Here is a 22,370-nt window from a genome sequence, read left to right on the forward strand (position 1 = left end):
GGGGCGCCCGGTGCCGGTGCCGCGCTGCCTGCGGCGGGCAGGGCTGGGCAGGGCGGGGCGGGGCAGCGACGGGGCGGGCAGGGCTGGGCAGGGCTGGGCGAGCCTGGCCGGGCCCCCCCCTTCCGCCGCCGCCGCCGCCTCTCCCGCCTCCCGTGGACAGTTCGTGAAAGTGCCGCTGCTCCCGTTCCCCGCGCCACCCGCCTCTCCCCGGGCCTCTCCGCCCCCCCGGGGGGCACGGCCCAGCGCCACCCCCCGCCGGCTCTGCGGTTCCCCCGGGACCGGCTGTCGCCGCCGCCCCATCACCGTCCCCTCCGCCGTTGTGTGTCTGTGTGTGTCCCGCTCCAGGGCCTCGGTATCCCCCCCGGGGCTCTGCCGCCTCCCCCCGCCCCCCCGCACGCCTGCCGGGGTCGCGGCTGTCCCCGCCGTCCCGGCCACCCTGCACCGTCCCTGCCGCTGCTCCGGGATCTACCGTCCCCGCCGCCCCTGACCGCCCCCTCCGCTTCACGGTGTCCCGGTGTCCCGCTACCCGATTGGGATCCCTGCTGTCCACGCTGTCCCCTCCGCCCTGGCACGGTCCCAGCAGCCCCGTTCGGTGCCCTCCGCCCCTTATCGTCCCCTCCACCCTACCGGGTCCCTGCCATCCCACCGGGGGCACGGATGCCCCACCGGGAGCTCCGCTGTCCCCTCTGCATCCCGGTCCCTGCTGTCCCTTCTGCCCCCCCCGGTCCCTCCTGTCTCCGCACTCCCCACGGCCGTCCCGACATCCTACCGGGACCCCGCTGACTCCCAGGTTGTCCCCGCTGACCCCGGACTGTCCCTCCTGACCGTCCAGGGTCTCTCTCGCTGCCTCCCCTCTGCCCCACAGGGGTCCTGTTATCCCACCGGGAGCTGATGTCCCCACTGCCCCGCCAGGGTCCCCGCTGTCCCGGGGGGCGTTCCGCTGCCTCCCTGGTCCCCTGCCACCCCCGGGGATCCCCGCTGTCCTCGAGACCCTCCTGCTCCACGCCTCGCAGGGACATGGCTTCTGTCCCGCGATACTGGGGGGGTGGGATATGACACACATGTACCCGTTACCATGACAACGGTCCCGGTGCTCCCGTTCCTGTGTTTATGCTGGGACCGGCAGCCCAGGGTCTGTCAGCACCGGGGAGGGGGGGCGGGGGGGATGTGGCTGGGCCACGACCCCGACGTGAAGGAGGGCATCCCCGACATCGCAGCGCTTGGCACAGCCTGCTGCACACCCAAGGGCCCATCAGAACCTCGCTGAGACCCACCGGTCCCCGCTGCACCGCCCGTCCCGTCGGGGCCCGCCGGTGCGCTACTCCACTCGATCTTTCGGCCGGCGATTGCTCTGGCCTAGCGCGGGGTTTGCTTAGTGCTGCCTGCCCGCCTTCACGTGCTCCAGAGCCATGGCGGCCTCCGGGAGGGTCGGCAGCGTGGCCCCGGTGGCCGCCGCAGGTGGGCCGAGGCCGCGTTAACTTTGCGTTCTCGGTGCCGGGAGCTATTTGGGTTTGTTTTAGCAGGGGAGGCCGGGTCGGTGGCGGGGGCGGCCGGGACGGTGGCACCACCGTCCCGGCCTCCCCCGGCCCGGCCCAGCTGGCCCTTTGGCGGTTCGACCGTGGGCCGTGCGGGGAGGGTTTGGTGGCTCATGAGTGCCGGTGTTGGGCTGGAAATAGTGAATAATCCCCCTGCTGTCACTCCCCCGCCGTTCTCTGGCTTCGCCGAGCTGTAGGGGGGCGGTTGCTGGCGGGGGCCGCCTTCAGGATGAAGCTCCCGAGGACGGGCCTAGCTCACCCGCAGCTGTTGCCTTTTTCCCGGAGGGATAACGGGATTCTCTTGGTATGGGGCAGGAGGGACCCCCCGGGGGTGACCCCGGGGTGCTTGTGGAGGAGCCATTGGGGTCGTGCCTGGTGTTCCCCCCCGTCTGGGGAGAGCCAACGATGCTCATAGCGTTTCACATAGCTGCAGCAGTGCTTTCTGGGCAAAACAATAGGTAGTTTCCCCCAAAAAGTGCCAGCATACAGGACAGAAACCCACCCCTTGACTGCTTGTCCCCGGGGGTGGCATGAGGGCAGCGACGATGCCAGTGGTACCTGGGGCACGGGGTGCGCTGCCCTCCCGGTTGCTCCTTTAGGCCACCCCATTTGTCCCGCAGCCCGAGGCCCCGTGCGGCATGTGGCACAGCAGATCCCCGAGGAGATCCTTGGGAACACGGAGCTGCGGGAGGCGGCGGAGGCCTTGCCCCGAAACTACAACTTCGAGATCCCCAAGACCATCTGGCGGATCCGGCAGGCTCAGGCCAGGAAGGGTGAGCATCAGCTCTGGGGACGAGGTGTCCTGGGGCTGCAGTATGGCGGGTCGGTGCTGCTGAGCTCCCCAGTAGCAAGGGGACCCTCATGGAGTGGGGTGTGGGGCTGGTGAGGCTGGGGTAGGGATGGTGTTAGGCTGTCCGGCATGTTTAAGCTTTGTTTTGGAGAGTTTTCTTTCTCTCGAGGGGGTTTAATAGATCTGTATCTCTGGATTATAATCACATTGGACAGGACAGGTTGAGCTGCACGGACCTGTCAGCCTGCAAGATGTGTCTGGGATGCCGGCCAGGTCCCTGCTGCTTTCCTCTCTCCCTGTGTTTTCCTGCCATGCTGCCAGGGCCGGGCAGGGGGAGCCCTGCAACACCCGGTCCTGGGGGGCTGCAGGGGCTGGCAGGGAGCTGGGCTACGCTGCACCCTGATCTGGACCTTCTTCGGGGGGTTGCTGTAGCCCCAGAGGGGTGGAGAGTGGCCGTGGTGACCCCGGAGCAGGCACTGTGGTGCTGTGGGATGGTGCCAGGGCTGTCCCCCTGCAGCGTGCGCATCCTGCTGTGGCTGAGCTGGCTCTCCATGTGCGACTGGCTACAGGCATCAGGGCTTGGAGCCTTCCTCTCCATCCCCAGGTGTCATCAGTGTCTCCACCCTCGCTTCACATGCGGGCAGGGGCTGCTCATGGGGTTGTGTGGTGCTTGGGGCTCTGGGCAGAGCCAGATTTGAAATGCTGTGTCCACCTGGGAATGTCTTTGCCTGCTGCCACCGAGCTGGCAGGCACCACGGGGGATGTTCCAGGACCTGCTGCCTGAGCTGGTCTTGGCTATGATGCCGAGGGGCCAGAGGCTGCAGGGCTGTCCAGTCCGATCTGGCTGCGGTGCGGGAGAGAGGGCTGCCCATCAGGTTGCGGCAAGGCTGCCCGGCTGTGCCGCTCTGCCTTTCGCTCTGGCTTTCGTTGCTGTGTTTTGCTGCTTGGCACCTCCTAATTAAATGTAAATATGCGGCTGGGATTTAGGCTTCAGAGCTGGGAGCGGAGCCCATCAGCCAGCCAGCCGTGCTGGGATTTAAAAATCCGTGTGCAGAGCCCGGCCAGGGACTTGTTGCTGGGGGAACGCAGCCTCCCGCTGGGCTGTGACCGGCCCTGCCTGCAGGGTTTGTGGGGGCTGGAGTGTCATCCCCTGTCCCCAGAGTGCTGTGCTGGCAAAGGGTGACCTAGCTGCCTCCTGCCAGCTCCTCGCTGGGGAAGGTAAAGCTGTTTGCAGGTCTGCCTGCTAGTGGCGTTCTGGGATGGAGGGTGGTCCCAAATGGTCCCAGATGCGCTGGGGAATGCCAGGACTCTGAGCTGCCTGGCCCTGCTAGTTGGGCAGGGGCTGGCAGAGTGTCTGCAGCTTTTCCTGGGCCCTGCGGGCTGCGGCAGGATGAGATTAGCCTGCTTTGGGTCAAGCCTTTATACAGCTCCGCACTGGCCAGTGGGCTGGGCTTGGCAGCGCGGGGATCTCTGTTGGAGGGGGATTTGGAGAGGATGTTTGGATAGATATCACTGGAGCTGGGATGTGTTAGTGGGATGAGGAGGTGAAATGACAATGGGATTAGTGGGGCCTTCTCTGTTCAGCTCCCCAGTGTGGTCTGCTCCTCCCCACTGCCCCAGGGAAGCCTGAGGGGACCCATGGGGTGCTTCTGGCTGGACCCCAGGTGCTGGGGGGCCCAGCTGGGCTGCAGAGGCAAAGGGATTGTTCCGAGCTGTGAGGAAGGAGTAAACCAGGAAGCACCATTCGTTGATGAATAAATTCCTGCTAGGCACAACACTGTCATTGCTGGCCACCCTTCCAAAATGGGGAGAGGAGCAGGGAGGGGAGGTGTGGAAAAGGGCAGCAAGGATGATCAAAGGTTTGGAACAGCTTCTGTACAAGGAGAGATTAAATAGATTTAGATCCTTTGGCTGGAAAAGAGGTGAACAAAGGGGGATATGATAGAGGGATATAGAATTGTGAATGATGCAGAGAGGCTGAATAGGGGATGATTATTTGCTCTTTCTTGTACTGGGAGAACCAGGGGCACACGTTTACATTATTAGGAGCATGTTTAAAATAAACAGAAGAAAGTACCTTTTCCTGTGCAGCACATAATTAAAATCTGGAACTCATTATTGTGGGAAGCGGGAGGGACCAGCAGCGTCAGCGGGCTCAGAAAGGGATGAGGTGTGTGCAAGCAGGGAGAATGGATATGGCCCAAGGCAGCACCATGTGCACCCCAGCTACCAGAGCCACTGGGATTTTTGGCCAGTTTCTGGCTGTTTTGCGGAGGGTTGTTCTGCAGCTGCCAGTTGAGCTGGCTACGTTGGCCTTGGGGGCTGGTGCCCAGGTCCCCGCTTCAGGGCATCTTCTCCAGCCCCTCTTAACCCTGGGGCTATTTCTCTCCCCAGTGGCCCTGCAGATGCCAGAAGGGCTCCTCATGTTTGCCTGCACCATCGCAGACATCGTTGAGCGGTAAGATGATGGGTTTTCCATGTTTCCATTCTCGGCTCCAGGGGCTGGCGAGGGGATGAGAGCTGTTGCTGGGAAGGGGGCAGCCGCTGGGCAGGATGAGGCCCAAGGCTACTGCTGAGGGAGGTGTATCATGGGGACACCTCGGCCACATCTTGGCGGGACACAGGCAATGCTGCTGCCCTGCAGTAGGTTGCAGGGACCTGGGGACAGGGACCAGCACAGCACCAGCCAGGCCCTTGCCACTTGGCTTCTCCTCCCGCTGTGTTGCTCTGCCAGGAGCTGCTGACAAGCTCAGTGTGCCGGGGTCCTGGAGGGGGTGCTGGAGCCGGGGAGCAGCCCTGTTGACACTGGCTGACACCAGCTCCACCATGGCAGCACAGCCAGCGAGGGGAGGGCTGGCGGTGGGGCACTGCTGCCACGCAGGTCTCCTGCCATCCATCCCCGTGGCCCCATCCTGTTCCTGCAGCTGTGCTGCTCTCAGGGCAGCACGGAGGTGCTCGAGGGCAGCCCTTCTCCAGCTGGGGAGGTTGGCCTGAGGCCACGGTGATGGCCCAGAGGGGGTGACTGCAAGTGGCTCCTGCCAGGTGGCCCCTTCCCCATGGCTCCTCTCCTCATTTTCTGTGCCAGTTGGGAGGTGAGGTTGGAGGTGCTGGGCTTTGCAGTGGCACCAGATGCAGGCACCTTGCAGAAATTGGCCGTAATCTCCTTACTGCCGAGCACGCTTCCCTCCCTCCCCATCTGCCGGCTTTCTCCCTGCTGCGGCTGCCCCCTCCCCAGCCCCTCTCTGTTTTTGTACAGTGAATTAGTGCTAATAGCACCGCGTGCCTTGTCTGCCATCGGGGTCACGGCACTCATTAGTAAGCTGCCTTCCCAGGGTGAGCAGGCTTGCCTCCCTGCCACCGCTAGCCGAGCAGCCGCTGCCGTGCCGGGTGGGAAGGCGGCCGTGCCTGTGGGCTTTGTCCCTGCTTTGCCATCGTTTCCCCCGCAGGACCGCAGCAGCCCCATGCTCGAGCTGGGCGAGGGAGCAGTGGGAAGGTGGGTGCTGCAGGCAGGGGACGGGTGCGGGGGGCAGGGGACGGGTGTGAGTGTGCGTGGTTCCGCGTGGGCTTGTCCCTTTAAGCGGAGCTGCCTCCTCTCCGGCTTTGGCACCCAGCCGCTTTCATGTCTTCGACTTCAAAGGCAGCGGATTAAGGCGCTCTTTTATCTGAATGAAACCTTAAGCCCCACTTCCTGGTGGATGCTGGGGTGCTGGCATCTCTGCTGGACTCGCCCTGCCTGCCAGGGGTGCTCCACAGGGCCGAGGAGGGGTGCTGGGTGTCAGGGTGAAGGGTGCTGTGGTGGGAGGTGGGTGCTGCGGTGGGAGGTGGGTGCTGCGTGGGTAGAGGTGCCCAGCCAAGAAAGGGGATGTAGCAGTGCCAGTGGGTTGGTGGTTGGATGGGGGATGGCTTTGAGGCTGGGTGGGAGGGCTGTATCCTTCCCTCACTGCCACCACGCAGCACCCAGAAACACCCAACTGCCAGTCCCTTGCTGGGAGCGCTGGGTGTCATCCACCATTCTGGCTGGGGACGTGGCTGTGCTGGGTACCAGCACTGCTGGCTGGAGGATTATGGTTGTGGGCAGAGTGAGCCCAGCCCTGTCCCTGTCTCTTGGGGACACTCTTGGGACCCAGTTACATTGCCATAGGTGAGGTGGGAATCAGCAGGTGGCCTCGTTAGTGCCTGCCTGTTCCTGCTATTAATATTCATCACTGGCATTAATGTGGAATCGTGGCTCGGCCGCCGCCGCTCCTGCTGGCCCTCCTCACCCAGTGCTGGGGCTGGACGAGCCTCCGACGTGACGGGAATCTCTGCAGCCGCGTGCTCCGCTGGTGGCTGCTGCGGCCAGGCTGGGGATGGGGGCTTGGGGTACCATCCGCTGTGGGGTGGCGTGTCCCCTTCCCACTGGGGACAGGGGGGACCTGAGGACTGAGCGTGCCAGGGATACCTGTGCCCGTGGGGGGCATTGCTCAGCGAGCAGCCCCTCTCCCCAGCCCATCCTTGCAGCCTCCTGCCCCCTCCTTGCTGGTGGGAATTGGGGTTTGGGGATGCCAGCGAGCATCTCCTCCCCTGCGTGCTCTGGTAATGGCTGCAGAGCCATGCCTGGAGCTGCTGTCCCTGGGGTGACAGTGCCCATCCCTGTGCGTTCCGACTCAACCAGAGCCATGTCTACCGCTGCTCAGATGGAGTATTTATCCGTTCTGCTGGAGCTGCCTTTTAATAAAATATTTTGCACCGGGGCCTGGCGGTGCTGGGGAGGGCTGAGAGCATGGATATTGCCTCACTCTGCCGCAGCACTGGTGGCTTAGGGAGGACATGGTGCTGGCTGTGGGTCTGGCTGTCCCCGTGCAGGGGGATGGCAGTGTCACCACCTGTGCAAGGGAATGGCAGTGTCACTGCATCCCCCACAGCAACGGCGGAGGGAGCAGGCCACTGGGGAGCCCCAGTGGGGGCAAGAAGGGGAGGGGCCTGCCAGATGGGGACCCCCCAGGCACTCTGTCTGGTTTCTCAGCATTGCACTGATGCTTGCCAAGCCCTGAGGGGCTGATGGCATGAAGACATAGCCAAAGTGTCACAGCCGCTGCCTCCAGAAAGGCCGGTGGGGTGCGTAGCCTGGTGCTTTTGAAATAGTGCACTTACAGCATTGACCTGCATGAGGCCCAGTTAATTAGCTTTAATAGGTTGGTTATTATTGAACCTGCGCTGGGGCGAGTGGCCAGCTGTGGGGGGGGTGGTGGGCCCGGGGTCTGCTGAGTTGGTGGGGCGGCGGGCTGCCGACACCGCATCACGACGCTCTCACGGCACCTTCCAAATTGGCTCTGTTTGTCACGGCTGATGTAATTCAGCAGAGGGTAACTCGTGCTGGGAGGCGGCAGCATGGAGAGGCGCGTGGGGGGAGCTCGGACCGCGGCTCGGGGAGGGGGGCAGCCCTCCAGCCTACCCACTGTCGTGCCAGGGAGGTGGCAGCGATGCCCCCTGCACCACCAGCTTGGTGGGGGGGCTGTGCAGCCAGGAGCGGACCCATCCTCTCCCTTCGGATCAGCTGGGCTCTCAGCTGGGCTTTTGATTCCTTGTTAATAAAGTCAGCTGTCAGGCTTCGCAGCTGCTAATCCCTCCATCTCCCTGCGCCGTGACAGAGTGAGCAGCTTCTGCTAATCAGCCGTGGCTTGGCAGAGGGGATGGGTGATGCTGGGGTGGGCAGGGGTGTCCTGATGCCCACGCAGGCTGCCCTGCTACAGCCTTCGTACATCCCAATGGCCTGATGGCTTTTGAGCATCCATCCACGTGAGGCGGGGCTGGGGGTGCACAGACCATCCCAGTGACTGTGCTACAGTATGCCCAGGAGCATGCAGGGCTGTGTCAGAGTGGCAGAGCATCTTGAATCGTCTCTGGTGGAGTGGTAAAGAGTTAAATGTCCATGAACACAGCCCAGCAGCTTGAAATGCCCCACTATGGCCAGCAGCTGTGATAGCAAGGACAAAAATACCCCGATAGCTGGTATGCCTGGCAGGTCCCCGGTGCCTGTGTGGCACCGTGTCACCTGGTCAGGCAGGTGTGCCACATGTGGCACCAAGCACTGTGAAGCTGGCAGCATCACTGGGGGGGTCCCAAAGGGCCACCCTGGGGTGCTAACAGAGGTCAGGACCCGGCCTCAGCGGCACAATGCTGTAGCTCTGCCAGCCAGCACTGCCTTCCCTTCTCCCCTTCTCCTTAAAGTGCAACCTGGAGGTACTGGCAGCCTGGTGCAGCATGCTGTGTAAGGGATTTTAATCACCGTCATTAACCACACAACAGCATCATTAGGGAGAATGAAGTTCTCACTTCACTGGAGTTGTTTAAAACCTCAGTCCGGGTGGTAATGGTGTGATGGGGACTGGGCAGGGGGGAGTGTGGGGGGTCTCTAGGGCTGTCACCTCCCTGGGCTGGGATGTGCCATTGCAGGCGTGGTGTCCACCACCGTGTGCCCTGCACTGGCTCCCTGTGTCCCCACCAAGCCTGCGGTGCTGGCACCGACGGGCAGCACTGTGGCCCAGCTGTGGGGAAGAGAGGACAGGCACCATCTGGGCACATGATGGCTGTAGTGGCTTTGCCACCACTGTACGCTGGGCCCTTGGTTTGCTTTACTTTTGGTTTTTTACAGCTATAGAGCCAGCAAAGCTGGGGTACCCCCGGGATGTGCCCCTTGGGGTGGTGGAGTTAGCCTTGGTACCTCCAGTGATGACAGAGGAAGAGGTCCTCTCAGGGGACCTTGGACATCATCCAGCTGGAGATGGTTGTTCCTGTGGGGCTGCAGAGACACGCACCTCTCCGTTTCCATCCTGACCCACTTCCAGATGCTCTGCAGGGCCCCCGTACTGCCTACGGGCAGTGATTGCCCAGCTGCAACGGGGCTCTTCCAGCACCGTTTGCAGTAAAATTGCAAACTCATTATTTAATTACGTGCAGCCTTCCTGTGCTAATGAAGTTGGGAGTCTGGTAATGGGGCTTGGTGATGGGCTTCTCTGCTAATTAAGTGTATTGTTCTCAGCTGGGGCTGCGCTCAGTCCCCACACCCCAGGACAGTGGCACTCACTGGCATCTACCCCCGAGATGGACTGGGCTTGGGTGCTACAGGGCAGGCAGTGGGTTTAGTGTCTGGGGGGGATCGGGGTGCTCTGCCTTTCCCCTGGGGGACAGGGCGTGGGGTGTTTGCAGGGCATAACTTTCTTGCTTATCCCCAGGCATTTCCCAGCAGGGAGGTGACACCACGCCACAATGTGACCATGCTGTGAAGGGCCACGCACAGATGAGGCAGATGGCTCCAAAGCAAGGAGCAGCCTGTTCCGTGTCCCTGTCCCCAGCAGGATGGGACGCTCCAGAGTGCCGGCTTCATCCTCTAGCAGCTCCACGGTGCCAAGGCTGGCTGCTCTTAGCCCGGTCCCTTCAGTCCCCTCCCCACAAAGGTCTGGTGGCACCAGGCACGATGGACATGCTGGGGCTGAGGACTCCACTCTGCCGGCGGGAGCAGCTCTGCTTCATGGGGTGAGGACCAGGACGGTATCGTTCATGCGCTGCTGTGGTGTCAGGGGACCCCATGCTCCTGCCAGCAGCAGATGCTCTTTTTTTTTTTTTTTTTGAGGTGACTCGGTAAATCAGGGCTGCACCAGCCCATTGTCGGCACTTGGGTGACAGGGACTGGCTGCCCCATGCTTGGGGACATGTTGGCCCCATGCGTACCTGTCTCTGTCCTAGCATTTTCAGCCCCCAGACTTGTCCCCGGGTTGCTGTTTCCTCCGTCCTGCGCTAGCCAGGGGAGAGTGGGGCTGGGAGGGTCTGGGGATCCCAGCGACCGGGATCGTGGCCGGGACCTGACCCACCCAAGCACGTGTCCTGCCAATGCTGAGCATTGCGCTTTATAAATGGGATTTTGGGAGCCATCTGTTTAAAGGAGGAGATAATGAATTAGGGGGAGATGAGAAAAATGCTAAGGCCGGGTGGTTTTTCAGAATGAGCTGGGGTTTGCAGGACGTAAAAGATGAATAACCTCCCCACGTGCTCAATATTCATGAGCTCCCAGCTGTAGTGAGCGGCTTGGTGCTGGGTGGGGACAGCCCCGTTTATTGCATCCTCCCTGCTGGCATGCTGCTGGGACCCATCCGCGGCTGTGATGAGTTGCGGGGATGTGAAACCCCCTCAAGGATGCTCCCATGGCTGCCCCTCGCCTGCATCCCGCTCCGATCTGGTTGGTGAGCAGCTCCTTGGCCTGTGTCGGAGGCAGGTGGTTGCTAATTGACGTTTCCTTCCTCTGTAGTTTGATGAAAGGCTCTGGCGACACCAAACTGATTAAAACATCAAGGGGAGGCCCCCGTGGTTGCCTTTGATTTGTCTCGGGAGATGATTGCAGCTCCACTCGGCTGTCCAGCCCAGCCAGCGCGGGCGACCCCGGCACGTGCTGTCCTGCTGCCTCTGCCTCCCCTGCCAGCACCGCCGCGCTGCCAGCACCCAGCCAGCCAGTACTCTTGGGCTCCCTCCTCATCAGACATCGTCCCGCGGCTTCTTTGCTCCCTGCTTCACTGTGGCTCTGCTCCCTGCAGCCAGAGCAGGATGATTCCCCGGGGCTGGGGCAGGGCTCAGCCCCCTCTCTCCTTGCCCACTGGCTGGTGGCCATGTACTTGCTGCCTGCAGCCCTGCACGCTGGGCAGGGGCCATGGGTGCCTCCACCAGCCTCTGCCCTCCTCCCTCTGCTGTTGCTATTTCACTTTCTTGCTCTTCACCCCCAGGGACTTTCTCTGGGGTTTGGGCCAATTTGCATACATTTTAATCTATAAAAAATTAAGCGGCGCTGGCTGCTGTTCTGAGTCAGACCTCCCCGTCCTGAATCTTAAGGAGCTGAATAATTTTCCACTTTTGCTGAGATGTGTGGAGTCTGATTCATGTTCATCTCATCACCTCTCATTAGAGGAGGGGGCTGGGGGCTTGAGGGGGGTGGGGAGAGCCTTCTCGAACCTTCCGCAGCAGCCCCCAGCCCCATGGCTCAGCCATGCAGCCAGCAGAGGAGCCACCCTCCTATCCGGGCCAAGCTGGCAGCAAGGGACCACGGGATCTGGTCCATCTTCTGACGGTCCTAACTGCATCCCCAGCCCTTGGGACACTGCAGGGAACGGGAGATGCCCGAGCCGGACACGGGAGGTAGGGATGACTTTGCCCCCTCTCTGGGGATGCTCCAGCAGAGCTGCTCCCCTGTCCCCCTCCCTGGGCGCTGACGGATGGGCCGGAGCTGTTAATATTCAGCACACTCCACCATTTCTCCACCTTCTGCCATCTGCCCAGCTCTGCCCACCATTTCTATTCTTGCTGCCGACGTAACGCTCCCTGCCTGGCGCTTGGGGGGGAGCGCGCGGGACCCTGGCCCGCAGCCAACACCGGGTGCTGGCAGGGGGTGACACTGTGCTGGGGTGTCCTCCTCCCCTGGCCCTTTTGCCCCAGCCCCATGCTGGCAGCAGGGGGATCCTCGCTGGCACCAAGCTACAGCTGCTGGTGCAACCTCAGTGTAAATAAGGAATTAGCATCTGGTTTAAGCAGCCCCTCCAGGCGTGCGGCTTTGTCATCGCGATACCTGCTTTCATCCGTAAACTACCACGGCAGCTCCCTGGGAAGGCAGCCAAGCTAATAATCCCCCAAATTGGTGCAATAAAATACCCACAAAGGTAGCGCCTTTAAATCATGCCAGAGCTCTGGCTTTACCACCCGGTGCTGGTGCGTGCCCTTCCACTGGCCAGCAGGTGCCAGGTGGACTCATGCTGGAGCAATGGGATGTCGGAGCAGGGATGGGGGACAGCACCATCTTTTTTGGTGCTTTTCCTCGCCAAATGCCACCTAAGCACCAGCTGCTCCTGGAGCACACCCAGCTTGGCCAAACTGGCACCCTTGGGTGACACAGCCAGGTGTGGGCTAGGGTGTGCTGGCTCACGCGGTGCCTGGGCACAGGGTGGTGGCTTGGCCAGCCTGGCTGGCACAGCTGGGGATGCCAGGGCAGCTGTTGTGCCCATCCTGGTGCCTCTGGTCCCGGGGGCTGGCTGGTGGGAGCGGCAGCACCACGCTGCACTGGGTCTCCCTCCGCTCCTCTCCCCGCTGGAGCATTAGGAAGCTGGCAGCGTATTGTTTGATGAGCGGATAATCCGCTGAATTGCAAACAGCTTTACCCAATTGAAGAGGCGGATTACCGCTCTCCAGCTTAATCATGTTGACATCTCGGAGAGTAGCCAGTGCTTGTCCTCTTTGGCGCGTGGCGAAGGGCTCAATGGCAGCATGCTGTCCCCTGTTAGTGGCGTGCCACGGGGCTGGGGGGCAGGACGTGGGCTGTGGCGATGGCAGCCAGCCGTGACCCTCATTGCTGTGCCTCCCCACAGGTTCACAGGCGCAGAGGCGGTGGTGATGGGTGATGTGACCTACGGCGCGTGCTGCGTGGATGACTACACGGCCCGGGCCCTGGGTGCTGACTTCTTGGTTCACTACGGACACAGCTGCCTGAGTAGGTGACATTTGGCCCCAGGGCGCTGCCGAGGCAGCCATGCGTGGCACTGCAGAGGCTGTGCTGCTGCCACCCTGCCATGCCGAGCAGCTCCCCGCCCTGCTCTACATCAGCTCGGAGACTTCATGCCAAGGGCTAATCCCTCCCCAAAGGGATTTCTGTTCTCCAGCCTCGGTTGCTGGCTTTGGATGGGGCCAGGCTGGCTGGGTGGCTGCCTGCGGGCAGGATTTTGGGGGCAGCAGGGCGTGCTCGTCCTGCTCAGCCATGCGCTGCCGCAGCACACAAATCGCAGCCCTGTGCACAAGAGCAGGGCAGCAGGGCCATGGCTTGGCAGGACGCCGCTTGCTCCGGAGCCACCGGTGGAGATGGGGCTGCTCTCGCCCCCAGCCCCGCAGCAGTGGGCTTTGGGGGACTGAAGTTGGAAGGTAGTGACAGCCTGGGTGTCCTGCTTGCCCCAGCATGGGGCCAGGGAAGGCAGTTTTGCGGGTGCAGCACAGGCAGGGCGGGGACGGGAGGAGGAGGCTGTGTGCTCCCCAGGCGGACAGTACTCTGGATCCAGTTGCCATGGAAACTGCGCTGCTGTCCCAGATGCTGCTAACTTTGAAGTCCACCCAGGATGGAATCAGCCCAAAAATAACAATAAGACGCTCTGGGTTTTAAGGTGGATCGGCAGAATTGCCATAGCAAGCGGCAGGCGTGCGCATCCCTGCTGCTGCCACGCTCCCGGCACCTGGCGGCCCTCCCGGACGTTTATGGGGCTGTATAAATGAGTTTGAAGAATTGCATCAGGCTCTGTATGAAATACTGACTCCCCAGTTGAGAACTCTGTCCTGAAAACCACATCAGCGTGAGTGTTTGCAGTGATAAATGCCTGTGCTAGGTGCTTTGTTGCGGAAGGAGGGTTATGGGCACCACTGGAACAGGGAGTGTAAAACCCGTGGTTTGTAGCCTGCTATTCATGAATGAACAGTGAAAAGGGGAGGAAGGGGCCGTATCCAGCAGTGCTCGGGAGTGTGCCAGTGCAAGAGTCGGGCTGCTCCGGGGGACGGGAGTCCCATCTGGAGCTGCTCCCTGCAGGGACAGGCAGGCACTACCAGGCTGCCTGTCACCAGCCCAGCCGCCAGCCACTGTCTCTGGCTGTGTGGTCTTTGCCTGCACTGGGCTGGATGGGTTGCAGGGCACCCTGGAGCGCTAAGAGGGTGCTGGGCTCCTTTCGGGCTGCCCACAGTGCTCGTCACCAACGCAGCCGACAGTGGGGTGCGTCCCTGCGCAGCACACAGGCGTTTGCCCTCTCCCTCCTGGGCCCCACGTGCCCCGTGGGAGGGAGTAATTTGCACTTAATTGTGATCAGGTGAAGAGCACCAAAATGGGAAGTGAACGCGGAGCTGTGGATCGATGTGGACTCTGTGTACTTTAATTATTCACTTAATCGTGGTGACACAGGCTTCTTAGCACCAGGGGTAATTAGATTTGTGTTCATTGATTCCCCAGGCTGCCATTATCCGGAGAGAAACAAGCGAGTGCTCTCCACGGCTCCCATCTGCACCCCCTGCCCAGGGTGCCGGCATGGGCAGAGGGGTGGCACAGCCCACTCTGACCTGCCCACACCAGGGAGGCTGGGGTGCAGGGAGCCCCACCAACATGCTTTATTCCCCAGCTGCAGGCAGCAGCAGCCGGGGGCTTGCTAGGGCCACAGCTGTATCCCACACTCACACCCTCTCTTTTCCTCTCACCAGTTCCTATCGACGCCACACAGGGGCTGAAGATGCTCTACGTGTTCGTGGACATAAAGATCGACACATCCCATTTCCTTGAGACCATTCGCTTCAACTTTGCAGCAGGCACGTCCCTAGCCCTTGTCAGCACCATCCAGTTTGTCTCCACGGTGCAGGTGAGATGGAGACCCCTGGCACTGCAGGGCATGGGATGGTGCTTGTATCTCCCCTGGCCCTGGCCCTGGCTCAGTCCCTCCCTGCCCCAGCTCAGGGGCTGGAGTGGCTGCTCCAGGGTACTGGTGGTGACGGTTCCCCTCTGATGTGTCGGTGCGATGATATGCTGCTGCCGTAATGTTGATCAAGTACTTCATAATAACTCTGATCAATGTTTCATGGCGGCACCCCTCCCTGGCTCCCTCCGGGAGCTGCTCTGTAAATGTCAGGGCAGGCGGCGGAGCACTTGGCATTTTGATGCAGTGCTGGCAGTGACAGGGGAAGCTCCGGCGGGTCTGTCTGTCTGCCCCGGAATGGCCAGCTGGGCAGGACGGGAGGAGATGAATGAGCTTTTTGAGCCATGCCTATCTAAACATGGGGTTATCAAAGCATTAAGCATTTCCCCTTGTCTTTTAACTGATACGTTGGCTGAGCCTCGCTGAGCATCTTGGCTGCGTGGGACTGTTACCTTCTGTGACAGTGCTGCCCCAAGGAGACGGGCTCGCTTCCACTGCCACTGTGCTGGGACACAACAGCACAGCCGTTGCCGCTGGTGCCCCGTGGAGCTGGGACTGCCAGGGTTGGGGTGTCCCCAGGTGTGCCCAGTGGTGCCAGGGACAGCTGGCCTTGGCTGTGCTCTGTGCCACAGTCTGTCCCCGCTGACCCCATGTCTCCCACAGGCAGCGTCACAGGAGCTGCGCTCCCAGTACAAGGTGTGTGTGCCCCAGTGCAAACCGCTGTCCCCAGGGGAGATCCTGGGCTGCACATCACCCCGGCTTGCCCAGGACATTGATGCCATCGTGTAAGTACCCAGGGTTCTCCAGGACCCTTCTGCCTGGCCCAGGCTGCCCACCCTGCTTCTACTCCCTGCCCAGCTATGGGGCAGTTCTGGGGGGCAGCAGGGAGACATCTGCAGGCTGGGACGGACCCCCTCCAGCTCCCTGCACTGCTTGGAGTGGCGTGCGCTCGTAGCCCAGAGGAAATAATTGAGTCGTATATCAGAATAGATAATAGATGGAAGGGTGGGTAGATAATTGGAAAAGACAAATGGCCAGGGCCCAACATCACAGCAACATTAATTTTATTTAAGGACAGCAAATTAGAGGGAGCACTTCGCTTCCTATCACCTAATTATTTTAGGTAATGGAAATGCTTAATGTAGTGTGAATACAGTGTACTGCAGAATAAATAAATACAAGGACCCTACCCTTGGGGGGAGCAGGGGAGCCCAGGTGTGGGTCCTGGCCCTGCCAACCCCCTTCTTGCCTGCCCTGCCGGGAGCCAACAGCAACGGTGAGCACAGCCATACAGGGAGTGGGGCTCATGATTGCTGGGCACAGGGTCGGGATGGGGGGCTCTGGTTTCACTCTGAGACGCACTGGTGTGGGGGGAAGGTGCTGCTTTCCATCTCTCCCTGAGAGCATCAGGATCAGGCAAGGGTGGCCAGGCTGGCACCACATTGTCAAGAGTGGGTCGTTCTTGCTGCCGGAGGAGCTGCAGTACGGTACCGACCAGCCACCCCTGCAGGTACACACTGCCAGCCTACCTGCGTCCTCCCTGCGTTATTATTTTCTTCTTTCCCCTGTCTCTGGGGCTAACTTTTGCAGACAAATTAGCTTTGATCTCCCAAAATGTCATTCTCCAATTAAGGGCAAAATCTAGTCAAGTTTTACGTCTGAATTCATTTTCCAAGCCCTCACTCCATTAGGGCAGCTGAATGAAAGGCTTTGAAATGTAATTGCTGACTTGAAATCCGATTAGAAATGGAAGCAGCAACGTCTAGAACCAGCCATTGAGATGGAGCAGCTCCTGGCCACCTGGCGTGGGCATCCCTCCTTGCCCCCAGCACGGCTGCTTCCCCACCCCAGCGTGCCGGGGGGCTGCAGAGACAGGGAGCTCTGGCTATGCCTGCTGCCCCTGCATCCCAGCACGGGAACTTGGGTTCCCGGCATCTCCACACACCAGGGCTCGGGAAACCAGCAGGCACACGGGTGGGTGCTGCTGTTTGCCATGTGCTGTAGATTTTCCTCCTCTCTCGGCAGGTATTTAGGTGACGGGCGCTTCCACCTGGAGTCCATCATGATTGCCAACCCGGGGATACCTGCATACAGGTAGGGACAGCCCGCAGGCACCCACTGTGGTCCTCAGCAGCCCCACAGCGGGGAGCACCCCAGCTCCCCCAGCACACTGTGGACCAACTGTCCCCACCAGGCACCCCAGGAGCACCCCCCAGCCCAGGGCTGAGCAGGCAGCTGCCTGCAGTGGGCACAGGCAGGCGAGGGGTCGCAGGGCGGGTGAAGAGGTGCGGCAGGGAGATGAACGCCAGCCATTTACTTCGGCTGAATATAAACATTTTGACAAGTACCTGTGAAAGCTCGTGGAGGTGCAGCCATTAAAGGCAGGCTGCTGCAGGCAGAGGCCATAAAGCGCGATGATGAGGCCGCTGAAAGCAGGTGAAATATCAAGAGTGAAAGGCTGGGCCCATTTGGCGAAATCTGAATTTCTTAGTAGGTCGTTTGTTACTAACGGGAGGCGCACGTCAGGTTTATGGCGCTGGTGAAGCTGCCGAAACCCGAGTGGGATTTGATTAAAATTCTCCTCGTCAAACAAAGCAACAAATCAAAGATTTCTTCATAATTGATGAGCCGGGGTGGGAGGGGGGGAGCTGAGCATGAAGCTGAACGTGGAGCCCAGGCTATGCCAGGTGTTAGGGGTCTGCAGTGGGGCACTCACCTTGTCCCCATCCTTGTCCCCACACTGACAAGCCAGCTGGACCCTGCATTGGCCAGGGGCAGGGATGCTGTGGGAGGCAATTGGTGCTGATGAGGGATGGGCATCTTTTGGGGCCAGCATGGAGGGGGGCAGGTGGTGGGGCACGAGCAGGTGATGGGGCACATGTGAGCCTGGCTCTGCTTTGCAGGTACGATCCCTACAGCAAGGTCTTCTCCCAGGAGCACTACGGCCATGAGCGTATGCGCCGCGCTCGGCAGGACGCCATCCGTACCGCCACCGGTGCCCACTGCTGGGGGCTCATCTTGGGCACGTTGGGGCGCCAGGGCTCCCCCCGCATCCTGCAGGTACCGACCCCCTCCCCATGGCCCCCCCTGGGCACTGCTCCTGGGTTGGGGGGAGGACTGGTAGCGATGGCACGATTGGCACAGTGGCCATGCTGCCAGGGTGAGGGTTGACCCAGCACTGCTGGCAGCCCCTCGGTTGCCACTGGCCTGGGTCTGCGTGCCCCTGAGCTGAGCAGGCAGGGCAATTAGCAGTGGATGAGGGAGGCCAGACAAAGGCTCATTAAACCTGCCCCTCACTGGGGAGAGCTGGCCAGCCTTGGAGGCCCCCCCCCCACAGGCAGCTTGGCAATTAATTCCCTGGGTTTGTTTTAATTGGATGAACTTCCGATCCAGTTCACATCCCTGTTCAGCCACCATGCTGGTGCTTTCTGCATCCCGGCTGGGTGAGGGGAGCAGGACCACAGTGTCCTGCCCCATGGGAGTGGGGTGCCTCGAGCACGGTGGCCCTGCTCACACCTGGAAATTTTGGGGGAGCCACAGGTGAGATTTGGGGCAGTTCAGGGACCAGCGGGCAGAGCCAGGTGCCAAGGTCCCAGCAGCTGCTGTTCTGCAGCAGGCAGGATACAGGCATGGCTAGGCAGGGGACAACCAGTGCCAGCTCCGGAGGACAAGGACATCCCTGGCCCCTCCTGGGCCCCTCTCCTCCTCCTGCAGCCTCTGGCCGCAGCCAGCCCACGGCAGGCAGGCATCCCAGGGAAGGCAGCCACTAACGAGAACAGATTGTTGTCATTGAGTGGTAATTACTTCATTAAGCTGAGGCACGTGCTGGGGAGAGCCAGGCACGAGCCAGAGCCATGGCTGTGGTCCCTGTCACTGCACCTGGCCTGTGACTGCTGAGGGGATGTGGCTGTGGGGCAGAGTTGGGACTCGCAGAGAGTTTGATGGCCAGGAAGGGCTTGTGGGGCTTGCCAGGGGCATCCGTCTGGGCTCCCCTAAACCCTCTGGGTGCCTTTTCTCCCCACAGCACCTGGAGTTGCGTCTCCGTGCCCTGGGCCGGCCCTTCGTGCGGGTGCTGCTGTCTGAGATCTTCCCAAGCAAGCTGCGGCTCTTCCCTGACGTGGATGCGTGAGTGCTGCTGACCTACCTCCAGCCCCTCACACTGGGGTCCCCAGGGTGCCACATCGCTGTCCGGGCCTCCAGTTCCTGCTGGAAGCCGTCCCTGCCACGTCTGTCTTGCTGTCACTTGGGCTGGCAGTGTGCATCCCTGTGCGTGCTGTGCCCACCGGGAAGGGAGGGGACATGGCTGTCCTTGGCAGGGTGGCTCCAGCACAGTAGGGACCTTGCTCCCTGCCCACCTGGCTTCTTTCTGGGGGGCTGCTGTGGGGCTTCGTTGTGGCTTGTTCTTCCCAGAATGCTCATCCTGATCTGCGGCCCTGTTTCCCTTCCAGGTGGGTGCAGGTAGCCTGTCCCCGGCTCTCCATCGACTGGGGAGAAGCCTTCAGCAAGCCGCTGCTGACGCCCTACGAGGTGAGAAACCCCCTCCTGTTTTAGGGGGACCAGCCCTGGCTTGGGGTGATGTGCCAGAGCCTCCCGCAGAGCCGTGGTGCTGCAAGCTGCCATCCCTGCAGCCGGGCAGTGTCCTCTCCTCTCCATGCCTGCGCTCCATGCACAGTCTGGGTGCGCCACCGGCATTTCCGATCTCTTGTAAAACCAGTGGGATTCCCAGTGCCGTGACCTTCGCTCCGGCAGCGCCCTGCTTGGCACATCTAGCCGCTGCGCTGGGACCCCTCCCAACGCTGCTGGCTCCCCCACAGCGGCACGGCTTGGGACTCAGCTCCATGTCCCCTCCACAGGCCGCAGTGGCTCTCCAGGACATCGAGTGGCAGCAGCCTTACCCCATGGACTTCTACGCCAGCCAGTCCCTGGGGCCATGGACGGTGAACCACGCCAGCGCACAGCCTCCACGCCGCGGCCGGCCGGCCCAGGTGGGCAGCATGGCGTCACCGGGGCACAGGGTGTCACCGGGGCAGCGGGTCCCCTCTCGTCCCTTTGCTGTTAGTGGCTGTGCCGGGTGGAGGGGATGGGTGGTGGGGGCATTGGTGCGGGTTGCACGCCTGGTGCTGTATGGTGCCCAGTGCTGTACCGTGTCTGGTGCCATATGCTGCCCGGTGCCATACAGTGCGCAGTGCCGTATGCTGCCTGGTGCTATACAGTGCCTGGTGCTGTACACTGCCTGGTGCTGTGCCCAGTGCCATACAGTATGCAGTGCCGTATGGTGCCCAGTGCCATACGGTGTGCAGTGCTGTACGGTGCCCGGTGCTGTATGCTGCCCGGTGCCGTGCCCAGTGCTGTGCCCGGTGCCATATGGTGTGCGGTGCCATACAGTGCCTGGTGCCATACACTGCCCGGTGCTGTGCCCAGTGCCGTACGGTGCCTGGTGCTGTGCCCGGTGCCGTGCAGCGTGCAGTGCCGCACGGTGCCCTGTGCCATACGGCGTGCGGTGCCTTACGGTGCTCAGTGCCACGTGTCAAAAGCGCCACCCTGTGGCTTCGTTCCCGGTGAACAGTAACGGGGCCGGGGCCAGCCCGGCTATGGCGGACACGCGAGCCCCCCCAGCCCTTGCCGGGGCGAGCACCCACCTTGCCTCGCAGCTCCCCGGGAGGGGAGACCCCCCCCCAGCCGTGCCCCGTGGGGTGCTGTGGGCTGAGCGCCCGCAGGCGCAGCGCAAGTCAGGCAAGGGCCGGGGCCCCATCCCGACCCCCCTCTCTCTGCTGCAGGGGAAGCCGTCCGCGCCCCCCCCGCCGGTGGAGGGTGAGGAAGGGCCGAGCACCGGGGGCACGGCAGCCTCCTGAGCGCAGCCCGCACCCCGTCCTGCTGCCACCCCGCTCCAGGACCCGGCCGGGGGGTACCGCTGGCCCCCACGCCCCGAGGGTAAGCACCGCCGGGGCTACCGGTACCAGCACCGGCACGGGTGGGGACGCACCCAGCCGGCACCGCTGCCCGCAAGGAGCGCGCCGGCTGCCGGCGGGGGAGCTCCTGGCAAGGCCTGGCCGTGTTGCAGGCTCTGCCCGCGGCCGCCCCCGGGAGCACCGGGAGTCCCGGGCGGCCCCCGGCCTCCCTCCCCGCACCGCCCCCGGCCTCCCGCCGCCAGGGGGCGTGCTGGCGCCTCAGCGTGAAGCAGCGCCCGCCCCCGCTGGCCATGCCGTCCAATGGGAACGAGGTGTTTCGGCGGGAAGGGGGGGGTCAGGCGGAAGCGACGATCTCAGCTTCCGGTGGCGGCTGGCGCCATGTCGGGGGGGAGGCCGTTGCGGCTGCTGGGTTTGCACGGTTACCGGCAGAGCGAGCGTCGCTTCCGCCAGCGCACCGGCGCCCTGCGCAAGGCCCTGCGTGGCCGCGTAGAGCTGGTGGCGGTCAACGCCCCGCACCCCGTGCCCGGCGGCGGCGAGGACGACGACGGGGACGACCCACCCCGCGGCTGGTGGTTTTCTGGGCCTGGCACCTTTGAGGCGGGGGAGGTGGCGCCGGCGCCGGCGGGGTTGGAGGAGTCGCTGGCGGCCGTGGCGGCGGCGCTGGCGGAGCACGGGCCCTTTGACGGGCTGCTGGGCTTCAGCCAGGGCGCGGCGCTGGCAGCCATGGTTTGCGCCCTGCGGGCCCGCGGCGACCCCCGCTTCCCCGTGGCTTTCGCCATCCTGGTGGCTGGCTTTGCCAGCCGTGCCCCGGCTCACGGCCACTTCTACCAGGAGCCCATTGCCCTGCCCACGCTGCATGTTGTGGGCGATGCTGATGCTGTCATCGCTGCCCCTCTCAGCAGAGAGCTGGCCCAGCACTTCGTGGAGCCTGTTGTCCTCACCCACCCTGGCGGACATTTCGTCCCTGCAGCTGCGCCACAGAAGAAGGCTTACCTGGACTTCTTGGACCGCTTCCGTCCCAGCCAGGGGCAGACTGAGCCCACGGGGACTGGGACGGTTTGATAACAGTCTCTGTAATAAATGGGGCTCCAGTGAGCCACATGCAGCCTGCCATCTTGCTGAAACATCACTGTGTTTCCATGCCCTCCTGAAGGGCCAGAGTCATCAGCTCACTGCTCTGATGTGCAGTGTTAACACAGGGTCAGGCTAAATGGTTTGTTATCTCTGCTTTTTTTTTTGCAGCTTTGTTGTATACATGACTCTGTGGGTATGACCTGGAGGGGTTTGAGGGCAGGGGGGTGACACTGCTCTACGTGTGAGGTGCTTTCAGAGACTCAATTAGCTATTCAAAATCAGGGTCCCTCAGCTGAGCCACAGGAAACATCTGCAGAGCACTGAGCTCTTGCAGCTGTTACACCCCAAAGGTTCATGTTTTGTAATACTGCTGGTGAAAGCTGTTGAGCCAGCCTTCCAGCTGGTCTGGATCTAGAAAAACCTCTCATCCCTGGCAGTGCCAGGGCTGGTGTTTGTTTCAAGAATTAAATATCTGCTGGCTCAGTGTGCATGTGCTGGGAGACTTTTGTCTCTATACAAGGTGCCTTCGTAAACAACAAAAACTTGTCGCTGTGCTTTTGGCTCTGATGTTTTCCAGAAGCACATGGAGACCTTTATCGTCGTTAGAATTTTA

At 62.0% G+C, this 22,370-nt stretch overlaps 2 protein-coding genes across 5 annotated transcripts; both read left to right on the top strand.

Annotated features, from left to right (window-relative positions):
* The first annotated feature begins 1,367 nt into the window (after positions 1 to 1,367).
* On the top strand, positions 1,368 to 20,690 carry DPH1 (diphthamide biosynthesis 1). Of its 4 annotated transcripts, none has more exons than XM_055796922.1 (13): positions 1,374 to 1,458; positions 2,156 to 2,308; positions 4,720 to 4,783; positions 9,540 to 9,840; positions 12,708 to 12,829; positions 14,566 to 14,720; positions 15,438 to 15,559; positions 16,800 to 16,868; positions 17,678 to 17,834; positions 18,799 to 18,899; positions 19,223 to 19,301; positions 19,628 to 19,759; positions 20,552 to 20,690. In XM_055796922.1, exons 2-13 carry the CDS (start codon positions 2,174 to 2,176, stop codon positions 20,624 to 20,626), a joined length of 1,512 nt encoding a protein of 503 aa, XP_055652897.1. In that variant the 5' UTR covers positions 1,374 to 1,458; positions 2,156 to 2,173; the 3' UTR covers positions 20,627 to 20,690. The 4 variants fall into 4 exon arrangements, with proteins under 4 accessions (XP_055652898.1, XP_055652897.1, XP_055652896.1 ...); XM_055796921.1 differs by lacking the exon at positions 1,374 to 1,458 and adding an exon at positions 1,560 to 1,839; XM_055796923.1 differs by lacking the exon at positions 9,540 to 9,840 and having other exon boundaries at positions 1,368 to 1,458.
* On the top strand, positions 20,662 to 21,794 carry OVCA2 (OVCA2 serine hydrolase domain containing). Its single transcript, XM_055796925.1, has one exon. The coding sequence runs from the start codon at positions 20,984 to 20,986 to the stop codon at positions 21,743 to 21,745; it is 762 nt and encodes a 253-aa protein (XP_055652900.1). The 5' UTR covers positions 20,662 to 20,983; the 3' UTR covers positions 21,746 to 21,794.
* Positions 21,795 to 22,370: the final 576 nt, after the last annotated feature.

Source organism: Falco peregrinus, chromosome 2 (genome assembly GCF_023634155.1).
Source record: "Falco peregrinus isolate bFalPer1 chromosome 2, bFalPer1.pri, whole genome shotgun sequence".
In the NCBI taxonomy this organism is placed as follows: Eukaryota; Metazoa; Chordata; class Aves; order Falconiformes; family Falconidae; genus Falco; species Falco peregrinus.